Raw genomic sequence first — 18,940 nt, 5'->3', positions numbered from 1 at the left:
TCTGCCCTTGCTTCAATTCTTCTGCTAAGTATGCCTTTACAATCCCCAGATTTCATACACTCTTGCCGAGCCTCTCCTGTTCTACCTGCCATGAACCTGAAGTCATCCAAACGTTTCCCTATGTCCTAAAGTGCACCAAATGCTATTCATCCATCATCTTCGTATTTGCTGACCTGCATTTGCTCTTGATTAAATAGTACCTTGAGTTTTAAATTCTCATTCTTATTTTCAAATCCCTCTATGGAGTGGTCCCTATATAATTCTGTAATCTCCTCCCATCTGTCCAAGATACCTGCCATCCTCCAAGCTCTATCCGATAGGATGGCAGCAGGGTAAGTCGCTGCATTCAGAGCTCTACTCTGCTCGCCGATTCCCTTTCTTTTTCTCTTCTTGCTCCTCTGTGCAGTAATTCTATTGCCCCCCCCACCACCCAGCCCTTTTAACTACTTGCTCAAGGAGTCTGGTTGTGACTGGGAACTGCATGGCAGGAGCTGAGCACACTGGCCATGTCCTGCAGTGATGGCAGATCGAGTGTGGGCTGGAGTGGCGGCGACGGTGGCGAGAGCGGGCCGGTGAGGCGGCGGTGGCAGTGGCGAGACCGGACCTTTCACATGGTGGCGGCGGCAGCCTCCTGGGTGTCCTAGCGATCGGAGCGGTGCCTGCACCTTTTGTGGAGATGGAACTTGGGCCTCTGAGATCTGGACATTTCTTGCTTACCTTGGCTGTGTTAAATCTCTTAATTCTGGCTTTTGTAACCAGGTCGGTGCCAGTGATTGGCAACTTTGTACACTTTTCACTGTACTTATGTATTCCTATACTTAGTACATATGACAAGTAAATAAATCTAAGCTATTCCCAAGTCCTGCCTTTTGATCATCTCCAATTTCAATCCCTCCTCCATTCCTTAGTCACTAGAACATACCTCTTGGATAAAACCTTTGACTGTTCATCTGTCTTAATATCTCTTTTGCAATGTCTCTGTGATGTGTCTCATGATGTTTAGGTTGTGGTGTGCAACACCAATCTTCTGGAACGAAATAATTAAAGGTGTTGTATCCTTGAATATAAAGTTGTCCTTTTGGATTATCTGTAAAGTTCATAACCATGGAGGGAATTTTGAGTTTCAATATCGTGCACAAGAATTTTAATGACTTCTAAACATAATATGTATATGTATTTATATTCCTGCAGGTAACAGATTTCTAAGCCCAGATGATCTGCTGGAATTTAAATCCTATCAATGGTTTGGAGCATCCGTGAGAACTCAGGGCAACAAAATTCTGGTGAGTGAGGCATTCATTTGATAGTGTTATTATTGAATGTTTATGTACATCTGAAATTACTTAACCATTGCTTAACTCCTGTTCTTGGTTACATTTAAAATAAACAACATGTATGGCAAGTGATGCTGTTAAACTGCACTGGCATCTGAGAAGTTGTGTAAAGCATTGGGACTTAATTAATTTAAAGGTTATATTAGAACTTTAGAATTATTTGAAAGAGTGATTTTGAAGTTAAAGCTTCCCTCCTTTTTCTGATTGACTTACCTTCTGTTGTCCACCTTATGCTTCAGCATTATACTTTGCTGCTCACGTACAGTTTTTGAGGATGCCAGACACCATCTGATGTCTAAATGATTTACATGAGACTAAATGAGAAAAATAATACCTTCAATCATACAGGCAGGGAAGGAGGGGAATTTTTCACATAGATATATGTGCCAACATGTATCGTTCAATAGCAATCATCAGTAGGATTCCTGCTTGATATTCCATTCCATTCACCTATTGCCACCATAACTGAGAATTTAATTAGGAGAGACACCGGGGTTAATCTTGGGATCATTGTGTGTGGGTGGCATGTCTATATTTATGTATCATCACTAGTTGCCCTGAGACGGCAGTAGTGAGCTACTGTCTTGATGTGCTGCAACTCTTGCTGAAGTGGTTCTGAAATGATGGTATTATGGATGAAATGTGAGGATATTTATCCGTTGATCATGACAGAATGATGGTTTACATGCATGTCAGAATGGATTATGACTTTGAGATGATGGTATTCCCAGTGTGGTAGATATCATAGAAGCGATGGGAAGGTGACATCTAGTTGTATTATTGCTGGACAGTTAACCTAAAGATTCAGGATGTGTTCTGGGGACCCAGTTTCAAATCCCACCGTGACACATGGTGGAATTTGAATTCAACCAAAAAATCGTGAATTAAGAGTCAAATGATGGCCATGAATCCATCGCCGATTGTCAGAAAAATCAATCTTGTTCACTAATACCCTTTAGGACAATTAGGGATGGACAATAAATGCTGGCCAGTCAATGACACCAACCTCTTGTGAATGAAAATAAAGAGGAACTTTGAAGTGCATCCTCAAAATAGAATATACTACAGTCGCGATAATGCAGGTGTGGGTGGGTGGAAGTTGATGTTGAGTCTAGTGGCAGTGGTGCTGATTGATCATCATGTTCTGTCTTTTGGAAGGTGTTCAACTGCTTAACTGTTATTCTGTCTGGATGTGTTAAGATGCAGAATTACAGGAAATATGATGAGACTGCTTTATGTTGGCGTTTATACTCTATCCAATCCTCTTACCATTCTAATTCCTACTTCTTAAGCTTCACTCCTATTTTCCCTTTGCTCCTTCACAAATACATCAAACCCATCCCTTCTGCTTCAACCGCTGTGGCAGGAAGTTCAATATTTACATTAAAGTATATAAGTGAATTCCACCTTTGTTATTAGCCATAAAATATTCCATCTTGCAAATGGAGAAGAGGCTTTGGAGGGAGGATAATGATTGGGTCCATAGTTGAAATGTTCAAAATAGAGCATCTAGCTTTTGTATATCTGTTCCAATAATTTTGTTGATATCTTTAGTCCTATTTCTGGCCACTGGTATTCCCCAGGATATTGATTGGGATGGGTGTGAGATTCCTAGTGGCATCACGGATATTTACCAGACAATTGTGTTATTTCTTGATAGAGATTGTTTGTAATGGGCGTGATTATGACTTGTCACTTATTAGATCTGCTGTAGGCTGACATGGACTGTTTCATTTTTCGAAGGAATTGTGAATAGAATGGTTTTGTCAGATAACAGCTTCATTCCCAATCTTTGATGGAGGGAATATTGTACTGAAACATATCACAAATCAAAGCTGAGGATGCTTCTCTGAGAAACTTCTGAAGTCATGTCCAGGAGCTGCAATGATCAATTCCAGAACTCTGAATTGTTTTTTCTTTGTCAGTGAAGATTTTGATCACTTTTCACTTGGATCAGTCTGAATGTCAAACTGAGAGCAATTATACCATTAGGTTGTGGGCAGCTACCCTAATTTCCCAGAATTCAGCTCTTGCTTCTGTGTTTGGGTTAAAGCTGGAGTCCAAACGGATCTGGCGGAACTGAAACTGAACAGGAATGTGTAGGTGGCTTTCGATGGAATTATCAATGAATCATTTACCTCCAAAACGTTTGGGAAGAGACTAATGAAGTGAATTATCCTGTTCATTTTGCTATTACAACATAGCTGAGCAGTCTTCCTGTTATTGGATCCATGACAGGTTGTGTGGAAGAGAATGTAACCCTGCTTGTCTGCGCCCTTAAAAATTCCCCTGCCACAGACATACGTTACTTTAGCATCAGAGTGCCCCTTGTGAGGACAAATGGCACAATATTGCAACATTATGGTGACACTGCACCTGTCAGCTGTGAGCAGCCGGTTACTTTCCCAGCAGCTTATGCCACATTGCTATGAAAAGAAGGGTCCAAGTATGTGCATCCTATGCATAGGCTGGAAAACTTTGAATAGACAGTATGATGCCAGAATTCCAAATTTGGTCAATGAATGTGTAGACAGCTTCTTTGCTGTTCAGACTGCGAACAAGAGCATGAAGCTAGAACTTGCAGTGTAGTATTATTTAAAGAGCTGTGCACCCAGCTTACAGCGAAGATAATGTTTTTGGGATTCTTTCTACGACAAACTGTCTGGAAGTAACATTTGACATGAGCTTTGAGATGTTTTGATGATTCTTGAATTTGCTAAAATTTGTGGCACACTTTCATGGGGGCCAAAGGGGTAACGTGACCTCTCTGTGCAAAAGGTGCTAAGTATGGGGCTACAGTGGAAATGCTTCTGAGTCTACGTGGCAACAGCAAAACGGAGCAGAAGCTTTTTTAAAACAAAAAATCCCTGTGTTGTGGTCATGGGCTATACCAGCATTTATTACCCATCCCTAATTGCCCTGGAGAAGTTAGTGGTGAGCTCCCTTCTTAGACCACTTCAATCCTTGGGATGTAGGGATGGTGCTGTTAGAAAGGGAGTTCCAGGAATTTGACCCAGCAACAGCGGAGGGACAGCCATGTAGTTCCAAATAAGGGTATTCTGTTGCTTTGAGGGGAACTTGCAGGTGGTGGTATTCCCATAAGATATAGGAACAGAAGTGATCCATTCCGGCCACCAAGTCTCCCACCATTCTGTGACATTGTGGCTGATTTAATAATCCTCAGCTTCACTTTTTTCTGCTTTATCCCTGTTACCCATGATTTTCCTTCTGATTCCAACTCTACTTCGGCTTTTAAAATACGCAATGACTAGTCTTGACAGCCTTAATCAGTAAAGAATTTCAGTTTCGTCATCCTTGGAGAGAAAATGTCTTCCTCATCTCTGTCTTAAGTGAGTGACCCCTTCCTCTGTATATTGCCCTCCCTCCTAGATGCTCCTACAGAGGGAAACAACCTCTCCACATCGACCTTGTCAACCCCCCCTCAGAATCTTGTACATGTCAATAAGGTATCCTTTTATTCGTCCAAATTTTAATAAGTACAAACTAAGCCTCTCCTTATCAGAAAATCCCCCCACCCCCCCATGCCCAGGATAACCCCGTAAATCTTCTCTGGACTGTCCAATACCAGTTTATCTTTCCGTTTAGATAAGAGACCCAAAACTATTCCGAGTATTCCAGGCATGGTCTGACTAACACTTTGTGTAGTTTTACTGAAACCTCCCTATTTTTAATACTCCATTCCCTTTCAAATAAAGGCCAACATTCCATTTGCCTTCCTTATTACCTGCTGAACTTGGAAATTAGTATTTTTGATACATGTACAAGGAACCTCTAATCCCTCTGTGCTGCTGTCTTCCTCCATTTAAATACTATTTCAGCTCTTCTAATCTTCCTGCCATGTTTTCCTACCTTATATTCAATCTGCCATGGTTTTGCCCATTCACTTAATCTGTCGTCATATCTCGTGGTATGACTTTTGTGTTATAGTCAAACTTGCTTTCACAACTATTTTTGTGTCGTCTGCAAACTTGGCAATAGTATATTCGCTTCTGTCATCCCAGTCATTAATATATATTGTAAATAATTGCGCCTCCAGCTCTCACCCTGTGTATCAACATTAATTACAGATTATCATCTTGAAAATATCTCCTTTACGTCAACTCTGTCTTCTATTCGTTAGCCAATCCTTTATCCATGTTAATATGCTATTCCCAACACCATCAACTTTTACATTATGCGGCAGATTTATGTGCAGTACCCAGTACAACACCTTTTGGAAATTCAAATGTATTATAATTACTGGTTCCTTTTTATCTACCTGCTTGTTTCCATGTACCTGCTGCCCTTCATCTTCTAGTCATTAGAGGTTATTGGTTTGGAAGGTGTGTCAAAGGAGTCTTGCTGACTTGTGACTCGACTTCTCGTAAGTGGGAGTGCTGTTGGCATAGTGATAATGGACTTGTAGCAACCCAGGCTAATGCCCTGGAGACATGGGTTCAACAGTGAAATTTGAATTCAGTAAAATTTGGAATTAAACGATTGGTGGTAGATTGGTGAGGACGATGTCAAGTAGATTTTCCACATATTGTTTTTGTTGTCAACTGCAGTAGATGCAGTCTATCAGCTCCGCTTCTTGGGACTCGTTCAGTTAATTCAGTGTTGGAACTCTTGGCGATGATATTGAAGTCTCCCATCCAGAGTATATTAGTGTTATTACTGCCTTCAGTCTTCTTCCAATTGCTGTTTAGCATTGAGGAGTCCTGATTAATCAGCTGATGTGGGGATGTTAGCTGGTTATCCACAGAAGGTTTCCTTGCCTTTTGACTTTGTTTAGCCTGATGCCATGAGACTTCATGTGACCTGGAGACATTGGGGACTTTTAGGGCAACAGCTCCTTCTGCTCCTATTTTCTATCTTTTGATGAATTCAAAACTAGCCCCACTGTATTAGAAGGACAATAAACCACATTGCAGATGTAAGTACTCAACTCCTGAGACCTCCCAAAACCCATTTGCTTACTTGAATATCATTTTGATAAATGCCAGGAGATGCAGCCATCTCCCAACCAAAGACGGAAATGTCTTCAAACCATAAAACAATAAGCCAGGCAGTGGTCGTTCAACTTAAGGCCAGCACCATATTTGGAAATTGAATATTTTATGATGTGTGGTATGTTACCTTCCTAAACTACACATTAAGGGTTTAGGCATCTTATTCATCAAACCTGCAAGAGGGGCTTTTCTAGATCAGGCCAATCCCTTGGGTTATGAGTAACTCAGTTTAAACTTGCAACCGCACACTATTCTATTCAACTGTATATTCCTTGATTGTGTTTATGTGTAACTGTGACAATGAGTGACGTAGCATTAGATTCTTGGGATGAGCATATGAGGATATAATCTTCTTTACTTAAAACTTGTGAAACAGTTTTATTGCTGGTTATTGAAATTGTCCATGCACTTTTAGGTGAAGAAATATACACATCTTCCTTTTCAAAAGCCTAATGTTTACAGACAGTAAGAAGGAAACATAGATTTCAGTACTTCTCTCTTACCCCATCAGTAATAGTGCCTTTTGAAGGAAGATAAATCATTTAAAAAAAATACATTGCTGCCTTACAGTTGAGGAGGTTTCCTTTGTGTGGCATCCATTTGTTTGTAAAAATATTTTAAAGTATTCTGCTGTCAAATGTTTCCACTTATAGAATTACTGCTGTGTAATATTCAAGTTAAGAACCTAAAGTTGGATGTTGCTTAGCTTATTGATAATGAAGTGCTGGAGTGTCCTAGCCTTCACTTATATTTGTGTTTGTCCAGGCTTGTGCTCCTCGTTATCATTGGAGAACCTTAAGTCGCCAAGAGCGTGAACCAGTGGGTACCTGCTTCCTTGCAGATGGGGAAAAGATAGTGGAATATGCACCATGTCGATCAGGTTAGTTGGAGGATGACTTTTCACTACACCTTCATGGATACTACTTTAGAATTCAATTGCTGATTTTCTATCATTGCATAAACACCAAACCTGTTTGAGAAGTTGATTATGACCAAGAGGATCCTTTATTAAAGCCAATTTCAAAAGCTGGTCAGAAACATTTTTACTGTTATATTTCTAGTGAATGTGAACTTTTTTAAACACTAGCAACGCTTTATTACTTGTTAAATCTTATGGAGGTAAGGCTTTGAGGTCCAATGCATGATTGAGGTGAGCCATTCTGTCAGCAGCTCCTTAGAAATTCAGGAGTGCGTAGACAATAATTTTCCATCAATGTCAGTGGCTGGAAAGCACATGCAAAACAAAACTTCCTAATGGGACTTCACATTTCAGTTTAAGTTCTCTCTTCCAACTGTCTTACTTGTATTTTCTGCCTAATATATGGTCTTGAAAATTTGTAATGGCCTATGGATTCAAAATGTTGGAAAATAAAGTGTGTATTTAGGGCTAATAGAAGTTATTCTTTGTATGAAAAATAACTGCTGAATAGATGAGGCTCCTGAACTTGTCAGTGCAAGAAATCAACATGGCATCCATTTGTAACAGTTGGCTGCAGTGATGGAAGGCAGTGGGTGTGGGGTATACTTTTTTTTGTTAGATTTTGCCCATCTTGTTCCCACTCATCCATCTTATGGGAGCTGACTTGAAATAGTCATTGAAACACAGTTAAACTAGTAAAGAAGTAATCATTTTAACTTGGATTGTTAACTGCCTGCATTCTGCTTGATTCTACTTTGCAATTTAATAGTTAATTAGCACTGGATCATTCGTGATTAATGTCAAAATTTGCTTTAAAAGTATTCCCATCGACTTTTATGGAAAAAACAAGTAAGCTGCCAAAATTGCTGAGAGTTATTTGCACCTAGTATACTGCAGTGTTATGATGGTTTCAAGATAAAATGTTCAGCTGTAGTTGCAATCTCTGGTCATTAGGGTCAAATTCCCTGCTTGCATTCCCATGTAACGGTAGTTATCTCATCTGATCCCCATGTGAATAGGCTCTTCACAAATGAAAGTTGAGTCTATAACAAATTATTTGATTGAATACATAGTGCAGTTTCTTTTAAGCACTAACAGATGTTATTAGGCCCAATCAGAAATGTTTCAAACTACTTCTTTGGAAAAGTACAGAAGCAACATTCACCCACATGGAGGTTCTGCAGCACCAAATTGCCCTTCATTCAAATCAGTTGTATTGACCAGCTTTTTGTTCATGGACTTCTAAGAGGGACATGAGTGCAGCCCAGTATAATCCCAATTCTTTTTGGTTGGCAACAGTTGAACACTGCTCTGATGCTAAACTGTGACTGAGATCAGGAATTTTGTCCTGTTATATAAAAAAAGACATCCAGTTATGTAGATGTTTTCATAACCTCAGTGTGTCCCAAAGCACTTCACAGCTAAATGAAGCCCTTTCAAAGTAAAAGCTTCTATTTTAATATAGTAAACACAAGCAAATTTGTTTATGACAAACCCTCTCACATCCTAAGCTTAAGAATCCTCAGCTGCTTCATCAGTGACTTGCTTACTTCATTTGGTCAGAATTGAGGGTGTTTGCTGTTGAATGCACAATGTTCTACAACATTTGCAACTCTTCAGATACTGAGGGAGTCCATGTTCATTGGCTGTAAGACCTGGTCAAAAGATTCACACCAGCCAAATGCAAGGCAGAATCTAACCACCTTCCCATGACATTTAATGGAATTGTTATTGCTAAATCCCACGCTTTCAACATCCTGGGAGTTATCATTAACCAGTCACGTAATTACTGTGGCTACAGGAATAGTTAAGAAGCTCAGAATTCTGTGGTAGATAACTCACCTGCTGACATCCAAAATATGTTGACAAGGCACAACTCAGGAGAGTGATTGAAAACTTTTTCACTTGCCTGGATGAGTGCAGCTCCATTGATGCTCAAAGAGCGGGACCCCATCCATGACAAAGCAGCCCACTTGATTGGTACCCCACCCATGACCTTAAACATTTATTCTCTCCACTAGCAACACACAGTGACAGCAATGTGTACCATCTACAAGATGCACCACAGCAACTCATCAAGGGTCCTTAGGTAGTAGCTTTCAAACTGCAACCTCAATCCAAGATGGACAGATGATTGGGAGCACGACCACCTGCAAGATCCCTTACAAAGAAACTATTTTGGAGTTACGTTACTGCTTCTTGACTGTCGCTGGGACACAATCCTGGAACTCACAACTTAACTGCACTGTAGGTGTTCCTACCCCACCTCGGCTCCAATACTTCAAGACGGCAACTCGCCACCACCTTTCTAAGGCAAATTAGGATAGACAATAAATGCTGCCAGCCAGCAATTGTTATGTCCTGTGAAAGAATAAATTTAAAACAATGCATTGTGTGATAATGAAAATGTTGTTGATTTAAAGAATGTTGGCCTGGGCAACGGTGATATCCTACCCGGTGTTCTGCTATAACGTGTGATCCGGCAATGTGAATTGGCTATAATGAGACTGATGAATAGGGGACGCCATTTCTAAAATGCAAACTTGTGTTGGCTATAACACAATTCCATCGGTGACTTTACTGTTGATGTTTTGGAAGAGTTTTTAGAAGGTATTGCAGAAAAAAAAGCATGTGGATTTCAAAATTCTCCTCTTCCTAGATAATGCACCAAGCCATCCTCCCACCATTGGTGAGCTTCCTGAAAACATCTAAGTGCTATTTCTACCCCCAAACACAACCTCTCTCCTTCAACCCATGGACCAGGGTGCAATAACAGCTTTTAAAGCTTATTGTTTAAGGTGCACATTTAAGAGGCTGATTGCAGCCACTGAGGGGGATAAGGACAGTGCTCTTCAATTTTGGAATAGGTTTAACATCAAGAATGCAATTGACATTATCGTGGAGGCCTGGGGTGATGTCAGTAAGGAGTGCTTGCATGCAGTTTGTTAGAAGCTTCTCCCAGATTTTTTTCAAGATTTTAAAACCTTAGATCGGTCAGAGGAGCTCCCAAGAATCAAAGAACATTGTGTTGATCGTGCAAAGTAAGTTGGATTTGAAGAAGTGGAGAGTGAGAATGTTCAAGATGCTGCTTGAGTCCCACTGTTAAGACCTCTGTAAAGCTGATCTGCAACAACTTGTCGCTGAGGGGAAAGTGGAAGCTGGAGATGAAGAAGATGAAATTCAGGATGTAGCACCACGAGAGCTTTCCACTTCTGTTTTGTCTTCTTTCCTGAGGGAAATTAAGAACCAGTTGCAGCTGTGAGAGGACAAGACTTGAAATGCAGAACACAACAGGGTAGCAGTTCGTGGAATAAGATCTTATTTGGCACCCTATGAACAGCTTCATGAGCGAAGAAAAAGGGCAAAGTAGCAAAAACTGGATGATTTTTTTTAAGCCAACCACCAAGAAACAGTCAGAAGACAACGAACCATAGCCATCCATTTCTGGATTAACTATTTTTCTCCCTAACCCTGTAACCACAACTGCCCTTGAAGGTGGTGATTATGATGATGACAACTCTCAGATCCTGCATTAACAACAGAGCAACCTCAAATCCTCCTCCCCCATCAAGTCATCTTGACGTTTTTTCAAGATATGGTGTTAAATTTACTTTTATCCCATTATTAGATATGAGTTAAATATTTATTTAAACTGTGCTATCATTTGTGTTAGGCTTTTGAGTGATTTTTGAGTGATATTTCTTTGGTGGTCTGACCCACTTTTGCAATAGGCCCTGTTATTTCTAGAGTGTAATTTTCTAAAACGTGATGTTGCACAGGAATACAACTATTGTGTTATGGCAGAACCCCCTGTATTTGAAATAGTATAACAGATCTTTTGTATCACCCTGAGAAAGTAAACTCGGCCTTTTGTTTAACTTCTCCGCAGAAAGATGGCACTTCTGACAGTGTAGCACGTCTTCTCTTTTACTCACAGCTTAAACTTTTTAGTGTGTGTGTGGCCAACTATTGGAGGTCTCCATTTAAGACATAATCTTGGATCTGGTGATGGGAGTGACATATTGCCATTACCTATCTAGCTGTCTATATGCACATGAAATTGTTTAGTTGTTCCAGAGGCAGGAAATTGAGAATTGTGGAGTTCTGGCATGGTGAGGGAAAGCAGAGGAGGTGGGGAGGAGAAGAAGTGAGGATGTTAGTCCTGGAGCAACAGTCCTGCTCCTCATGGTTCATAAGAGACTTTGCTAGTTTTTTCCAGTTTTCTTTTACCCCAGAAATCTAAGAATAGAAACCTTGTTGAAATGGAAATAGGCACCGAGCTTTAAAAGGTATTTTTTGACCAACTGCCTTCTGTGATGGCTGTTTGTTAAAATTGGAAGTGGGACATTTTGTGGTGACTTGGGTTCACTTTTCAAATTTGCAATATTTTAGCTGCTGATCTGACCTAACTTTATCTAGAAGATGGCAGTTTCTTGTTCATGTTACCCTGCCCTTCCAGTGAAAAATTAATGTTAGCAATATGAAATCATTTTAAAAGCATATCTCAACAATAACTCGTGCCTCATGTTTTTCTTTTTCTAAGGTAAAACTGGAGCTGATGGTCAAGGATTTTGTCAGGGAGGTTTCAGCATTGACTTTACAATGGTAGGAAGAGAATGTGCTTTTTATTTTAAATGTGTTTTGGCTAAATCTGATTAAGCCCGTAAAATGCAGTGTATCTTTTCTCTAGATGTTTATGACCCATCAGCATAGATGATTCTTTCAAATAACTATGAGCAATATTTGCCATGTACATATAAATTGCCTTACATGTGTTACTTTCTCATGGTGTTTTTTTCTTAATGATTTGTCTGTGTACGAAAGCTTATGTCTGCATTGACTTCCTTTCTGGAACAGTTTCCTTCCTGCAGCCACTTTTTTTTTTGTCTCAATATTTTTCTATGTCCTCATCAAGCATTTGTTTTGACTCTGCAAACTTTTCAAAATTTAATTACCAGCAGTGGGTTTGCACAGACATCTCACAGAATCTGTCAGTAATTTATTTGCATCGTTTACCATCTTGTCTTATTTCTAAGAAAAATTTGATTTCATTCTTCATATTAACTAAAATGGCATCTTCCAAGAATTGCATTTGGAAATTTCTCGTCATTTATTGACTGAGTCATTTTACAGTCCAGTTGATTTAAATTTTGTTTGCAGGTTAAGTGCTACATTTGAGAGTATTCGTCACAATGTCACTTCCATAAATTTGAACCCATATTCAGATGATAAAACTCCCTTTGCCTGGGACAATATGGCGTATGCCCTGCCAGGAGTGTTTAAATGTATAATACCACATGATAATAGCTATTTAAAAGATCAAGTCTCATAGGTTTTATTCCTTCACAAATTACAGGCTGGTAGAGTGGTTCTTGGGGGACCTGGAAGTTTTTATTGGCAAGGTAAAACTACAATTCTGCTTTGTTATAATAAAACATTGTGCATGTATGCGTTGTAGACCTAAACTAATTGTTTTCTTGACTATTTACTATTGGCCTCCTTTGGTTTGTTTTGATGCTTGAGGCATGATATTAAAATTTAACCTAACATTGAAAAAATCATGAGAAAACTATGTTTTTCTCAACTAATACTGTAGCTATTAGTACAGATTTATCATATTAAGTATTGAATTAGATTTTGTAGCTGTTTTGATGTAGTGCTGAAGCATTTTTGTATATTGTTCACTTTTTTATAATTCTGCAGGTCAGTTAATCTCTGATGAAATTCAGGAAATTGTGACAATGTACAATTCATCAGAGATTATCACAACGTATCCCCAACAAATTTCAACCCGTGGAGCGAATGCTGCATTTGATGACAGCTACCTTGGTAAGTCGGGCCTTACTTTTCAAATAGTGCGACAGGAACAAACATGATTGAGCTTAACAACATGGGTTTATTGAACTTGTTATACAATTTAAAATCATTTCAAAATGAAGATCTTACAGCAAGTTAATTTGACGTTTTGTTAGAATTGATAGCTGCTGGAACATGTTGCAAAGACAGGCAGGAAAGGCCAGTATTGCATCTGGTGTAGGATTTGGATTGAAATCAGCAGAACATCAAAACAAAATTTCATTGTGCCAAGTTATAAAAGAAAATCTTTTGAACTTCAAGGACACATTTGAGGTTTCATTTTATTTGGGACTGAGGAGGGGTGAGAAAGCATGCTGGACCTTCCGGTGATTGACTGCCAGATCGCTTTCTGCCAGAACTTCAGTGCCAGAGGAAATACTGCCACCCTAATGTGAGTAGCTATCCAAGCGGATGCTGGCAGCTCCAGAAATCCGAAGCACAGTAATGTAGGCCATGGCTGGTGCTGGAACCTCTCCATGCACCCCCTCCCCCCCCCCTCCCCCCTCCAAACCCTGGTCCTCCAGATAAACTAACACCATCAAGAAAAATAGGCATTATTTAGCAGTTGGAGAGGGGGACTGAGTGGGGCAGTTTTCCCTGTATTTCTTAAGATTACCTTTTTGATTTTGTACTGAATAATGGAAATATTATTGTGTTCATAAGTAAGACATATATTTGCCCCCAATTTGATGATTGAGAGTTTTAAAATGATAATATCAGAAAAAGTGTAATGTGTAACAGTCTTTCTCATCTGTGATTTTGTATGTTTGATCTCCCAATGAACAGTTGATGGATTTGTAATATTTCTGTAGCAAATATCCCTTAGAGTAACTGTCATATTTGAAGCCTAGTTATCGAGAGGAGCCTGAAATGGGTCCGAGCACAATGTTGATTGTGCAGACAATAGGTTCATCATATGGGAATTGTTTGCATATCAAAGACTGTAAATTTATCACCATTCACTCATCAATTTGGACCAATCTTCTAAACATTGCCATTTCCTTTTAGGCTATTCAGTTGCTGTGGGAAACTTTAGCAAAGATTCCATAGAAGGTAAGTGAAGATTCTGGATATTTAAAGACAGTGGGAAGGTAACAACACCTTTGTTTTAATGACTTACGACACCAGATAGTTGCCCTCACCCTAACATCAGGAAGATGTTGGGGTAGATTCAATGGCAATGCATTGTTCTGTTTAGTGGTAAGGGAAATGTAACTAATGAAAACCCCTTCATCCCAGGAATCGATGGCATGAGCCTTCCTTGAACTGCTTCAAATGCAGTTATTTCCCTGAAGAAAGGAGACCAAATCTGCAAACAGCACTGTAGTTGTGGTTTCCTCAGGCCATATAGAACTGTATCAACACTTCTACTTTTAAACATTAATCTGCTTGAAATGAAGGTCAACATTTTGTTTGACTTCCTAATTACTTGCTATAACTGGAAGCTAGCTTCATGCATCAGAAAAGCCAGATCCCCCTTATGCTCTCTCTTTATTTAAATAATATTCTGCTTTTCTGTTCTTCCTGGCAAAAGTGGAGAAGTTTTCTCACATTTATACTCCATCTGTTGAATTTTTGCCCAGTCATTTAATCTATTTATATCCATTTGCAGACTCGTGTTGTTCACCACATAACTTTCTTTCCTACCTATCTTTGTCATGAGCAAATTTAGGAAGCATACACTCTGTCTTTCCTTCTAAGTCACTCATACAGATTGGTAATTATTGAGGCCCAACACTGATCCCTGTGGCAATCTAGTAGTTACAGAAACTTGTAGAAACAGAGTCCTTGAATATCTTGAAATAGAGGTAAATAGGACCACAGGATTCCAGAAAGCAGCTCACCATTAACTTCTCAAAGACAGCTAGGAATGTGCAATAAATGCTGACCTAACCAGTGACACCCACGTTCCATGAGGGAATTAAAAAAAAAAATTCTTGACAAGCAAAGGAGTGAAAACTAATAGGAAGCAGGTGGGAATGTGTAGGAATCAGGTCAGCCATTATCTTATTGAATGACAGAGCAAGCTCGAGGAGTCGAATGGTCCAAAGCTGCTCCTAATTTATATGTTTATATGCACGTCCACAGTTTGCCAAATGGAAAACCCCCATTTATTCAGATTGTCTGCTTCCTATTAACCAAACAGCCTTCTAACCATGCTAACATGTTGGCCCAAGCGCATAAAATGTTACTCCAAATAATAAGAGCTCATGTGTTTACTTTTCACATGGCACTTTTTGATATGCCTCTTGGAAGTCCAAATACAAAGAACTCCAAGAAATTCGCCAACCGCAGTTTTCCTTTCACAAGACTATGTTGACTGTATTTGGTTATAATATGATTTTCTACATGTCCCGCGATTCTCTTCTCAATGATTCAAGCGTTATCCGCAACACAGATGTTAGATAGTTTGGACTGTTTCTTTCTTCCTGTATTCTGTCTCCCTATGTTCTCGAACAGATGTGTTCCATTTTTTCGTTTCTAATCTGCTGGGACCTTTCCTGAATCCAGATAATTTTGGATGATACGTAATCAATACATTTCAGTATCTCAGTCAATACTTGTTCAACACTTCTGTTATTTTCTTGTTTCCCATTATTAGGTCCCCATTCTCACTTTTGAATGGACTAATATTCACTTTAATTACACTTTTCCTTTACTATGTAAAATGATTTCTGTGTCACTGAGAATGTCCATTCTTTTACAAGTATGAAAGTTTAAAATATTGAACAACTTGGGCTTTCTTCTAGACTCGGTGACCTGTTAGATATATCAAGAAGTAAAATTGGCAGTGGTGGGACTATGCCTGAACATGTGTGTTGTCAGATAGAAGCAGGAGATTAAATGAGTGATTGTGAGCCAAGTCTTTATATACTGTCATTCTGTGGTGTAATATGTTAGTATGCAAACATTCTATGGTGCTTATGTTAATTTACTTTGTTATAGCAATTTTGATTTTAATGTGTTGTTAAACTTTTTTTCCTTTAGATTTTGTAACTGGCATCCCAAGAGGAGCAAAATCCTTAGGCTATGTAAGAAGTGCTCATTTCTTATATCAGTATTTTAGGAATGTTCTAAACAATTATGATTACTAGAAAATAACTGGGGCCTTGGTTAGCTCAGTTGGCTGGACAGTTGGTTTGTAATATAGTGAAGCCAACAACATGGGTTCAATTCCTGCACCAACTGTGGTAATCATGAAAGGCTCTCCCTCCCAACCTCTCCTGTCACCTCATAGAGTTATACTGCATGGAAACAGACCCTTTGGTCCAATTAGTCCAGGCCAACTAAATATCCTTAACTGATTTTGGCCCATATCCCTCTGAACCCTTCCTATTCATGTACCCATTCAGATGCCTTTTAAATGTTGTAATTGTACCCATCTCCACCACTTCCTCTGGCAGTATGTTCCATACACTTACCACCCTCTGCATGAAAAAGTTGCCCCTCTAGTCCCTTTTAAATCTTTACCCTCTTACATTAAACTTGTGCTGTCTAATTTTGGACTCCCCTGCTCTGGGGAAAAGACCTTGGCTATTCACCCTCTCCATGCCCCTCATGATTTTAGGACTCTATAAAGTCACCCCTTAGCTTCCAACTCCAGGGAAAAAAGCCCCAACCTATTCAATCTCTCCTTGTAGCTCAAACACTCCAATCGCAGTGACATCTTTGTAAATCTTTTCTGAACTCTTTTCAAGTTTAGCATCATCCTTCCCATAGTAGGGAGGTCAGAAATCACACAGCACCAGGTTATAGTCCATTTTTTTCTGAAGAAGGGTCTCGACCCGAAACGTCAGCTTTCCTGCTCCTCTGATGCTGCTTGGCCTGCTGTGTTCATCCAGCTCTACACCGTGTTATACCAGGTTATAGTCCAACAGGTTTATTTGAAAACACAAGCTTTCAGAGTTTAGCCCCTTCGTCAGGTAAAGTGAGAAAGAAACACACAGAACACAGAATTTATAAGTGAAAGATCAAAGTCTCACGCAACTGATGAGGATATACTAAACAAACCTAAGATGCTATTAAGTCTTTAATCAGTTAGAAGTTTTTAATTGATCAAAATGTATATGTAAATCCCTGAATTTCTTTTAAGTCACTGCCCTGAGAGAACTGAAGGTCTTATCACTGGAAGGAAGAGGTGACATTTTAGGTCAGACATGTCAGGTATGAGGCCTTGTTTAGAATTTGTTTGTGATTTGGTTTGGAGTCAGACTGGTTTTATTTCTAATGTAGGAATTTATAAAACTCCACATTGTCTATAAATTGTGCTTTTTGAACAAAATGTGTCTGCAAATATAAGTGGTGTGTGTGTGTGAGAGAGAGAGAGAGAGAGAGAGAGAGAAAGAGTACTCGCACTCTCTCTCTTCCACATTCACTCACTCGCTTGCTCGTGCGCACACATATAAATCTATGGGGTGAATTTGTATTTGCAGATATATTCTATTTTGTTCAACAAGCACGCAATTTATAGACAGTGAGTCTATGTGGTGTTTTATAAATTCCTACTTTAGAAATAAAACCAGTCTGACTCCAAACCAAAATACAAAAAGAGTCTAAACGAGGTCTCACACCTAACATGTATTGTCTGACCTACAATATCACCTCTTCTTTACACTGATAAAACCTTTAATTCTCTCAGGGCAGTGACTTGAAAGGAATTTGGGGATTTACATATACATATTAATCAATTAAAACCTTCTAACTGATTAAAGATTTAACAGCATCTTAGGTTTGTTTAATACACCGTCATCAGTTGTGTGCCCTTTGATCTTTCACTTATAAATTCTGTGTTCTGTGTGCTTTTTTTTCTCATTTCACCTGACAAAGGGACTACACTCTGAAAGCTTTGTGTTTTCAAATAATCCTGTTGGACTGTAACTTGGTGGCATGTTATTTTTGACCTTGTCCACCCCAGAGCAACACCAGCACCCTTACATTATAATAGGGAGACCAGAAGTGAATGCAGTACTCTAACAGTGGCCTAACTAATGTCCTGTACAGCCACAAAATGACCTCCCAACTCCTATACTCAGTGCACTGACCAATGAAGGCAAGCATGCCAAACGCCGCCTTCACCACCCTGTCTACCTGCAACTCTACTTTCAAGGAACTATAAACCTGCACCCCTAGGTCTCTTTGTTCAAAAACATTCCCCAAGGCCCAACTGATGACTGTATACGTCCTGCCCTGATTTGCCTTACCAAAATGCAACACCTCACATTTATCTAAATTAAACTCCATCTGCCATTCCTTGGCCCATCGGCCCATCTGATCAAGATCTGAGATAACTTTCTTCACTGTTCACTACACCACCTATTTATGTATCATCTGCAAATGTCCAAATCATTGACATAAATGATGAAAAGCACTGGACCCAACATCAATCCTTTCGGCACACCACTGGTTACAGGCCTCCAATCTGGAAAACAACCCTCCATCACCACTTTCTGCTTCCTGTCTTCAAGCCAATTTTGTATCCAATTGGCTACTTCTTCATGGACTCCATGTGATCTAATTTTGCTGTGGTCCATACAGACCATGTCCACTGCTCTGCTTTCATCAATCCTGTCTGTCAGTTCTTCAAAAAACTCAATCAAGTTAGTGAGACGCAACTTCCCATGTACAAAGCCATGTTGACTTGCCCTAATCAGTCCTTGCCTTTTGAAATGCATGTAAATCCTGTCCCCCAGAATTCCGTCCAACAATCTGCCCACTACTGATACCAGGCTCACGAGTCTACAGTTCCCTGGCTTTTCCACCACGTTAGCCAACCTCCATTCTTCTGGCACCTCACTCATGGCTATCGATGATACAAATAT

General features: G+C 39.5%; 1 protein-coding gene across 1 annotated transcript in view; it reads left to right on the top strand.

Moving 5' to 3' along the window:
* The first annotated feature begins 321 nt into the window (after positions 1-321).
* itgav (integrin, alpha V) overlaps positions 322-18,940 on the top strand; it is an 81,555-nt gene continuing 62,936 nt past the window's right edge. The window contains exons 1-8 of the mRNA XM_048598754.1: positions 322-332; positions 1,178-1,283; positions 7,112-7,226; positions 11,809-11,870; positions 12,622-12,667; positions 12,969-13,094; positions 14,130-14,174; positions 16,110-16,153. Of these exons, the coding sequence (XP_048454711.1) occupies positions 322-332; positions 1,178-1,283; positions 7,112-7,226; positions 11,809-11,870; positions 12,622-12,667; positions 12,969-13,094; positions 14,130-14,174; positions 16,110-16,153 (555 nt within the window). The remainder of the gene's footprint in view (positions 333-1,177; positions 1,284-7,111; positions 7,227-11,808; positions 11,871-12,621; positions 12,668-12,968; positions 13,095-14,129; positions 14,175-16,109; positions 16,154-18,940) is intronic.

This window comes from Rhincodon typus, chromosome 7, assembly GCF_021869965.1.
Source record: "Rhincodon typus isolate 14 chromosome 7, sRhiTyp1.1, whole genome shotgun sequence".
Classification (NCBI taxonomy): Eukaryota; Metazoa; Chordata; class Chondrichthyes; order Orectolobiformes; family Rhincodontidae; genus Rhincodon; species Rhincodon typus.
Note: the sequence above shows the minus strand (reverse complement) of the source record. Positions and strands in the feature narration are given on the sequence as shown.